Source organism: Homalodisca vitripennis, chromosome 4 (genome assembly GCF_021130785.1).
Source record: "Homalodisca vitripennis isolate AUS2020 chromosome 4, UT_GWSS_2.1, whole genome shotgun sequence".
NCBI classification, from domain to species: Eukaryota; Metazoa; Arthropoda; class Insecta; order Hemiptera; family Cicadellidae; genus Homalodisca; species Homalodisca vitripennis.
In genome coordinates this window covers 71,633,844-71,643,578 of record NC_060210.1, presented here as the reverse complement: position 1 = coordinate 71,643,578, position 9,735 = coordinate 71,633,844, and the positions used below count along the sequence as shown (strand labels likewise).

Sequence of the window (9,735 nt, the reverse complement as noted above, 5' to 3'; positions counted from 1 at the left end):
TTGAACTGATGGAATAATCTCATTTCTGTCTGTGTATTTATACAAGATAACACTTCTACAAATTCCTTCTCAGAGATAAGAGAGAGGACTTAGCGCCCGTTATCTCTACCTCGAACTTCAACGAAACAGATTGTGAAACCTCGTTATTCTACGAGAGCGAGCTCATCATAATTTAAAAGGCATGCTATTATAAATTATTTTAATAAAGACGATCGATAAGATTTCATTCACATATATTTTAATAAGGTACGTAGAACGAGAATTAACTCAAGAAAGATAGGGAATGTTAACCTAAATCCTCCTCTACCAAATGTATAAGCGGTTTCTGTGTAAGAAATGAATTTAGTTATTTTTATCCTATTGCCAATCTTGGTTTCAAATTATTAACCCTTTGCCTATGTTCTGCCTTATTGATAGCAATGCATACCAATAATGCACGATAGTCACAATATTCTGAATAGTTACACTATTTTATTTATTTTAACTAAGTCGGGTGCCTCAAAACTCGTATACTATAAATTAAGAGCTGGATATACTATCGACCATCTGGACTTTAACTTCAAAAGAACGATGTTTTAAGCCTGAAACAAATTTACCTTATTTTAATCGTATAATTTAAAGATATAATCAATAAGCATCAAAACGCTATTCCTGGTGTATTCCTGTTTATTATCCGGAAAAATAAATAAGATATAAACTTGTTTGAGTGTGCACTAATAAGATCTTTAAAATGAGACATCTACAGTAATTCTACGGCCGAAATTAAAGTTCATCATTGTTCTGGAGGGGTAATACTCAAGTTCGTTTCACTACAGCCGACTTTTAAACCAATTTCATGTTACGAATATTGTCGATCATAAGATTCCCAACTTATATTAAGCTGTTATATAATTTTATCTAAGTACCAACACTTGTAATAATAGAATTTTGAAATACTCTGTATGTTATGTTAAATATTGAATTAAATTATTAGTTAAGAATGTGAAGTTAACTTTTTTAGAATTTGTATTTGATTATATTACACAATGTGTGGCAAAACATTAGTATATTTAAGGATTGTATGCAGCCTCTTCATTTCCAGATATCAACAGACTGATATTTCATATACGTGACGGTATGTGCAGTTTGGTTACTAGGCGTTAGCACTGCTTCAATTATTATACATTACACATTCTCTCGGCTAGCTACGTGATACATACATTTTTTAAATGTTATAGCGCGAGATACATCATAACAATCCTGACAGTTTAGGCAGTTATGCTTATTTTCGGTTTTTAAAATCAGTTTGGTTTTCAGCGTTCGAGCATTCATCACGTTTTAAATTGTTATTATTTTTTGCTTATATTCTGTGTCATAGTCTAAAAAAGAGTTAATTTAAGCGAAGTAAAGGACTGCGGAAGGTAGGTGAAGTAAGGATAAGCAGTAACGATCACTTGCATGTTGAATTCAATCGATTATCACATCGAATACATCGATATGTCTTCGTACTGTAACAGTGTATAAAATATATTCTACCTTACTCTTCATAGTTATAGTGTAAACCGAAATGATTCATGAGGATTAGTGTGATCAAACTACTGTGCATTCAGTTTATGTAATTAATCTTTCCTAAAATAATGCATTACAAGTTGTATAAATTGCTAAACTCGAGATTGTCATCAAAATTATGTTTGCTGAAATAAAGTGGAGAGTATTTTATTATTATAACAAAATACTTTCCTTAGTAAAAATTAGTTTATTAGCCTACGTAACGGTTTTTGAGTTTATTACTAAATAATATACTGAGACAGAGCCTTATTCAGTTTTGACGGGCGTCGGATAAGATATTCGGCCAGGCTCCGTCATGTAAAGCCAACCGCCCTGTACAAATGTGTCTGGGCTGGACCGGGGGCTGGTACAATAGTCCGGTACAATGTAAAATAGCCCGAAAAACCCGGTCTGAGTTCGGGCCTGACTGAGATTTTATTTTTAGCAGTTTACCATAAAGGTCAATTAAATGGTTTACAGCCAGTTTTCCGATACTGCAAGTTTTTTGTTGTGTTGAATCCTAATTTAGTGTTTACCCTCGCAGAGAGGGTGTGGAACAAAGAGAAAATAATACCTTTACTAGCGCAAAACTAAAGAAGCAAAATGTTCTACAAAATATAATGTTCTTACAATTATTTGGATGCATACAGGACCTGTAGATGGACAAAGGGTTCTGTTTTAAATAAATGTATTATAAGTTATTTTTATAAAATATATTATAAACGTTTGAAAAATGTTTACCAGTTGTAGCTTGTATGTTATTTTAGGGTATCCTAAATGTATGTTTAGTTATTTAATAAATTGATACTAAAACACAACAACAAACACGTATAAAGTCCTCCTCCAAAGGAGGTTATAAAGTTTCTTTTTACTAAAGTCAGATCGCTATAACATTGTATTTTAGTGAGCAGAATGTAATCTACTATCATACATTTTAAACCTCTAAGAGTATGTGCTTAACATTACTCTTTACACTTAACATTACTCATAACATTACCGGACAGCTCATTAGTGCGTTAATATAGCATACAGATATATAATAAATTACAATTCTATTTATTTTACATTTTTGTTCTTTCGAATTCCTGTAATGTGTCTTAATTCATTACGTTGATTAAATTCAATCAATTTCAAACAAACCTAAAAATGCTACCAATGTTGCCAACCTTTGACCCCATTTGTTTAGTACAATCGATCGTTTCCATTTATTTCAAGACAGTTAATACATTCCTTGCAATTTAATTCTAATAACACACGTTATAGTCACTATTTACTGTACCGTTTATGTGTGGCATAAACTGTAAAATCCTAGTATTATTTATGAATGAAGTATTTTTGTTATTAACTGTTAACGGTTATACATACAACCCTTCATTCTAAAACAGAATTTGTATAAGAAAATCAATGTTAAAATCCAGCATAAGTTGTTTTAACTCCTTAGTTAGTCGATCATTTAGACAAAGATCGGAGAGTGATAAGCACGTGTATAACAGCCACAAAATTTAGTATGGTTTTACTGAAGAGGGTATTTAAGTATCGGTAGTTACAATGACGTTGGCAGGCTTATCTAGGTGACGTAATGGTGATTTCACAATTGTCATCTCAAAATAATCTGAGGAGTGTTCTAAAATAGTCATCTTCAAGTGTTCTAGTACATTCATGTTCATTTTGTATAACAGCCACAAAATTTAGTATGGTTTTACTGAAGAGGGTATTTAAGTATCGGTAGTTACAATGACGTTGGCAGGCTTATCTAGGTGACGTAATGGTGATTTCACAATTGTCATCTCAAAATAATCTGAGGAGTGTTCTAAAATAGTCATCTTCAAGTGTTCTAGTACATTCATGTTCATTTTGTATAACAGCCACAAAATTTAGTATGGTTTTACTGAAGAGGGTATTTAAGTATCGGTAGTTACAATGACGTTGGCAGGCTTATCTAGGTGACGTAATGGTGATTTCACAATTGTCATCTCAAAATAATCTGAGGAGTGTTCTAAAATAGTCATCTTCAAGTGTTCTAGTACATTCATGTTCATTTTGTATAACAGCCACAAAATTTAGTATGGTTTTACTGAAGAGGGTATTTAAGTATCGGTAGTTACAATGACGTTGGCAGGCTTATCTAGGTGACGTAATGGTGATTTCACAATTGTCATCTCAAAATAATCTGAGGAGTGTTCTAAAATAGTCATCTTCAAGTGTTCTAGTACATTCATGTTCATTTTGTATAACAGTGCAAAATAAAGATTAGACTTTTAAGAAGATTTCTAGTATCTGCCAAGTGCAAAATTTATTGTGCAAGCCTTATAAAAACACGTGGTTTATGTTATGCTACCATAAAACCACGATCTTTTGCACCATTTCGTAAACTTTTTCAGAGTTACAAGGCAAGACACAACAATTGAGTGGTATAATTTTTATTTTTAATATTAAATAGAGTCAGTTTTATGACAATTTTCTCCGCTTCGCATACTGTTTTACGATTATTTTACTGATTGTAGATAAGTAGTATAAAATATACCATATGGTTTTGTGACGTAGTTTTAAATGCTTTAAATACAAATTGTTATTAAAAATTAAACACGAAAGTCAATGTTGGTTATATGATACATGTGGCAAAATTAGTTACACAAATTTCTATAATTCGTGCTATCAACCCACCGATCCAAATACCGATCCAAAATGCAAGTCCTGGGATATTACAACTTCAGGGGTTTCGTCAGTCCAATAAACACAATTATCAATATCAATTGCTTTAAAAGTAACTTTATCTGATCATAATATTCGTCTGTAAAAGTTGTTATAGACGACTTGTCGGTTTGGGTATTCCCTACGGTACGTATTAACGGGTCGCCATCACGTTTGTAATATAGGTGAGTTAATCTGTAATTCTTTGGAAAAACTTATTACAAATAAGATAAAATTGTACCTCTATCGACACCAACAATGTACCAAGTATTTCGATAACAGTCCCAACTTGCCTCCCTTACAACATTTGTTTTAAAAAGCCCATATCTGTATAAATATTCTTTGTAGAAATATGAACTTTTAAAATTAATTTTCCCTCTAGATCTTCTAAAAAAAGGTTTTAGAGACTAGTTTTCCTAAATGTGATAGTTTGAGATATACTTACCAAAACTTCAATATTTTTGCGTTTCCTAATTACTTTTTTCATGTATTTACAACATACAACTCAAAACTATTTCAACTATTACAACTTTTTTCATGTATTTTTGTGATCTACAACTTTTTTATTTTTTACAACCTGCCAAATTTTTTTATTAAATAATAGTTTGTTTCACAAGTTTTCGAAAAGCAGCTAGAAAGTAAATGAAGCAGACGGACCCGGCTCCGTTCCTGTGTTATCTAAATGACGTTTATGTTTTATATTAATTAAAGCATGTATTAATAGAATTAAATTAATTTCTTCAACTCGTAACGCTTCAGCTTTCTCTTCAGCTGTTAACTTCGAATCAGAACCGATATTTCTCTAATATTAGTTATACTTCAAAATGTCTTTTTATTCCAAAATAAGATATATAACTTATTGACAATAATTAACATAAAGTAATATTTTATTAAAATGCTTTGAACTTTAATATTAAATTTAAATCACTGCAACTTTTTATAAATTGTTATAGAATTCTGCACATAACTTACAAAGTGGGAAGGGCTGATGCAATGCGAATGTTGAGTTCAACTCCAGTTCCGTGCCTCCAAGTTCCAGGAGTCAAGTCCGTGACAGCGTCGGTTCCGGACGCAGCGCTAAAAGGAAAGGTGAACTGGAGCTGAACTCAACATTCGCATTGTTATGGAATTGTTTCAAACAAAAGTAATACATTTAACAAAGTGTTTTGAATCACAGTATTGTTATTAAAACTAAGGCATGCATCTATCCTTTTAGTTGTGATCGCTCGTTCTTCCGCCTTCATCCATACATTGTGGGTTACATTAAGACCACTTTTATTTTGAAACCTCAGCATGACATCTGAGAACACAAGTTTTATTTCTAGATTTCAGAGGATGAAAATTTAAATTTGTTGGAATATGTGCTACCACCATTCACCCTTGAAATATCTCGTGTTTCACAGTAATTTGAATTTTTACATGACTCTTTAGTCTACTATTTTTATACACATTTCATTAATAATTCATAACAAAACATCTAACCCTCTGACTGTACACAAAGGTTGTATCCTAATTAAAATATCGTTTTATATAAGTAAGGAGGTATTTTTATGTTTAAGGGGAATATTTTTATTATTTATCATAAGATTTTTTTGGTTGAACAAATATCTAATTAGTAATGCGTACTTCAAGTTATACAATTGTAAAAGTTTGTTATGTTATAATTAGATCTATAGGAGCCTTTTCTACAAGACTGACACTTTTGTTTAACTATTATACAGTATACCGTCTTACTTTTTATTACCTAGTTTCTTAAGAATTTACATTTTCCATTTGCAGATGTATAAGTATACTCGTATTAAAATACATATTAATAAGATATATATTAAGATACGCTTGTATTACTTATGCCATGGGTTATGTTTTATCTAATAAAACCTAAATTAGTGAAAATATTCCTAAAATAAGTATATTTTACCACACAATATAAAAAAGCCTATAGTTTGTTGTTTCCGTTTATATTTATTAAACATGAGGTTAAAACATGCAACATAGTGCTCAAGTTTGGCAATAGGAAATTTATTAATAAGAGTGTATTTATAGTTACATATAACAAGAAAATATACAAAAATTATATTATATGATGCATGGGACAAGTCATGTTGAGTTTTTCATTTGGGTTACCACAGCCGTGTAATTGAAATATCCAGAAACCATCATCTGCAGACTCATGGGAAAATTGAAATGGTAAAACGCGAAGTAAAAAGGACATAAAGGACCATATATTGTTACAAACTTTCCTTGTGTTAGGGTGAGGAATGCCGTATTGTAAATAATCGATAAATGAGATAAAACGGTAAATTAAGCTTAAAATGTGAAAAAGTCTCCCAAACTCTCAACTTGAATCTCGTGAGACCGCATGTGTCATATCAAAATCAAAATCGGATTCAGATTGATTTACCTCTTCATTCTGAAGGCTGAACGAAATGTCACTTTCACGTTTTACGCAATGAAAATCTGTTTTAAATCTTGATTCAGAATGTTGCGTGCGTGGACTACATTTATGGCGGGGATTGTTGTATACAATAAGACGCACATGAATATATTTGTTTAGCACTGTCATTCACATAAATGTGGTTTTCCTTTAAAAAAAAAAATCATGCACAGATGCAATCCGTGATACGAGGAGAAACACGTTTACCTTTTTTTGCAGTAACCTTTGTTTTACGATCTTAATTAATACAAAGTGTTCAGAAAAGGGCATTACAAACTTCTGTGCCTGATAGTACTCGTGGTTAAAAAAATGTCCTGTAGACACAAGTCGAGAAATGGGTTGCTCAGCCGCTATCGCCCATTTTGTAATTTTTGTATTTAAAAAATATTTTATTTATATTTGTATTTGTAATTGTATTTATTTGGTATCTGTAGTAAAGCTACAGATACCAAATTTTGCACATAGGTTATAATAAATTAGAAAAATTAAGAAATTTGTATTTTTCCTTAAGTATAAACAAAATGGTGCCTGTGGAAGTTTTTAAAGGCAAGTAACGAAAATAATTTATATATATATATATATATATATATATATATATATGATTTATGTTATTTGCCTTCATATATATACAAACTATTTTGTTACTTTTATTAACAATTTAGTGTCACTTTTTTCAAGGAAATCCGCCAATGCACAAGCAAGCACGACCACTTTAATTTTACTGTTGCTTAGAGCAACAAACATGACAAAAAAGCTATAGCCTCTTAACTCACAATAATGTTTGTGACACAATTTTCTGAACACTGTATGTACTTTCATTATGTTATGTAAGATACGCTTGCCTTAGTGAAACAATAATGTATGTGTTTGAATCGTCCCGGATGCTCATTACATTTTTTTTATTAATACAACTAAGCACAATATTGTTTTTTAAACTGTAGAATCATACTTTTCTATTATATCGTAATACAAAATAAGTAAAAAAATGTAAAATGTAATTAAAACATTACATATTTTATCTATTATTGTTAGGTATTTTACGTCATGTCATATTTGTTATAAAAATAAATAATATAAAGCACTATTTTATTCCATGTTATAATTTTATTTATTTATTGGTTGAGTGTTCACAAAACCTTTCACGCGTAGGGCTGAAAAAATTCGTTCATGTACGTCTGCCTGCACAATATTTTGAAAATGAACTTGCCGGACTTGAAATTTTGCAAATATTTCCATTTATATATTGGCAATTACATGCCTGTATGGTTGTCTGTCTATATGTCCACTGGACACATCGAGTATGAAATGTGCTATGGACCATACATTTTCATTCCTTGTCTATTATAAGATATTCAATTATTTCCTGATTGCCCGTTAACGTATAGCACTGAAAATTTGCAGGTTATCACTTATATCCCTGATGTTAAAACGATGTAAATAGTTCGTTTTGTAGGATCTCCTCAGACTGGTACAACTCCAGATTCTAGGACTCAAGTTTGAGACAGCGCCAGATTTCAGACAATGCGCTAACCGGTAGGTGAACTGGAGCTAATTTCAACATTCAAAATTTTAAATAAATACTAAGATTGTACTTGACCCGTCAAATTACAACCCATGGTAAGGACAGACAAACCCCTTTAAATATAAATTGTAATTGCACTTGGTCTGTAATTCAATTGTTATACTTAAATACAATAAAGATACGATATCTAAGGCAACAAGACATAAAACGTATTTCCGACCCTCCTCCTTGCTTCTCCCCTCTCCAATTAGAATTTATATTGTAACTGTGGTTACCGAGACGAATTTATTTTTGGTTTTATACAACACAACTCTCTATAACTCGGTCAATATAAAATGTACAAGTTAAAATTTAAAAAAGAGTCCATGACGTAACGTTCCGTCACCGTACAGTCACCAAGCAGTCACCGTGACTTGAATTGACATATCGCTACCAATTCATAAACTCATAAATTCATTAATTCATAACCGCTACCATATCGTTGCTTTAAGTTCAGTGTACGCATTTATACCGAACAGAACAACAAGGATATACTCCAATTTGAATGAGTACTTGTACACGATGATTAGCAGACGCCGTGACACCCCACGCCGCACCTTGCTGGCCAGAGGCGGCCCAGGACCGTTACTGGGTCGACAGAGGCGGCACAGTCGCCTAGTCACTAGTCAGTTCAGTTGTGTTCCTTCGCGGGTGTAGTGCGGTGCATGTGCGTACGTGAGGCAGAGATATGCGGTGGCAACTCGTCCTGGCGCTCCTTCTGGGTAAGTTCCTCTAGGTTACAGATCTCTGATTTGTTGAAAATAATACATTGCAAAAGCGTTTCAATAACTTTTTATTTTAAAATTGAGTTGCTGTATTTTTATTAATTTGGTTTGATTTCGTAGAAAATCAAAGTGTTACTTCGTATCCTTACTACATTGAAGAGAAGCGGCTAGACATAGCGGTGTTGCTGATTGCCTTGGACTTACCTATACGATTGCGGCAATCGAGTTTCTTTCACCTCGATGATTCTCGAGTATGTTATTACTAATAGAGAAATCCTTGTGTTATTTATCATCGATAGAAGTGTAAGGTAATACGATATCTTTGGATAAAGTATAATAGCAGGGTACGCCAGAAATCAACTCTGCTACTTAAATATACCAAATAGTCTTTTATGACACATAGTCACAAAAAGTTTTTGTTATGAGCAAAACTATTATAAAGTCACGATAGTACGCAGCTTACTTCAAAAAATTAATTTGGGAGGCACGTTTGAAAAACCTTCGGTTGTACCAAACGTTGAAGTTCCCAATGGAATTGTAAGATGTGTACAATATTACTATATTACAATATATAAAATTTAATTTTTACATTATAGAATTTTGTACCAATTGTGAGCTGATTATTACATGTTTGCTAAACAGATCAGGTATACCTGCGAACAGCAATATCATTTAATTGAGTTTTATTATGACTGAATGGAGAATTGCATTGAATACAAATAAAGCTGTTTAGATAAAGCAAGTAAATTAGTTTTTTTTTATTAAAATGTTTTGATTTTTGGATAGATAGATGCATG

The 9,735-nt window shown here is 31.9% G+C and overlaps 1 protein-coding gene across 3 annotated transcripts in view; it reads left to right on the top strand.

Moving 5' to 3' along the window:
* Positions 1-8,706: 8,706 nt before the first annotated feature.
* LOC124359510 overlaps positions 8,707-9,735 on the top strand; it is an 86,986-nt gene continuing 85,957 nt past the window's right edge. For 2 of the 3 annotated variants that reach the window (XM_046812302.1, XM_046812301.1), the window contains exon 1: positions 8,707-8,935. In XM_046812302.1, coding sequence (XP_046668258.1) covers positions 8,902-8,935 — 34 coding nt within the window. In that variant the 5' untranslated portion in view covers positions 8,707-8,901. The remainder of the gene's footprint in view (positions 8,936-9,735) is intronic. The other variant, XM_046812303.1, reaches the window with a different exon arrangement.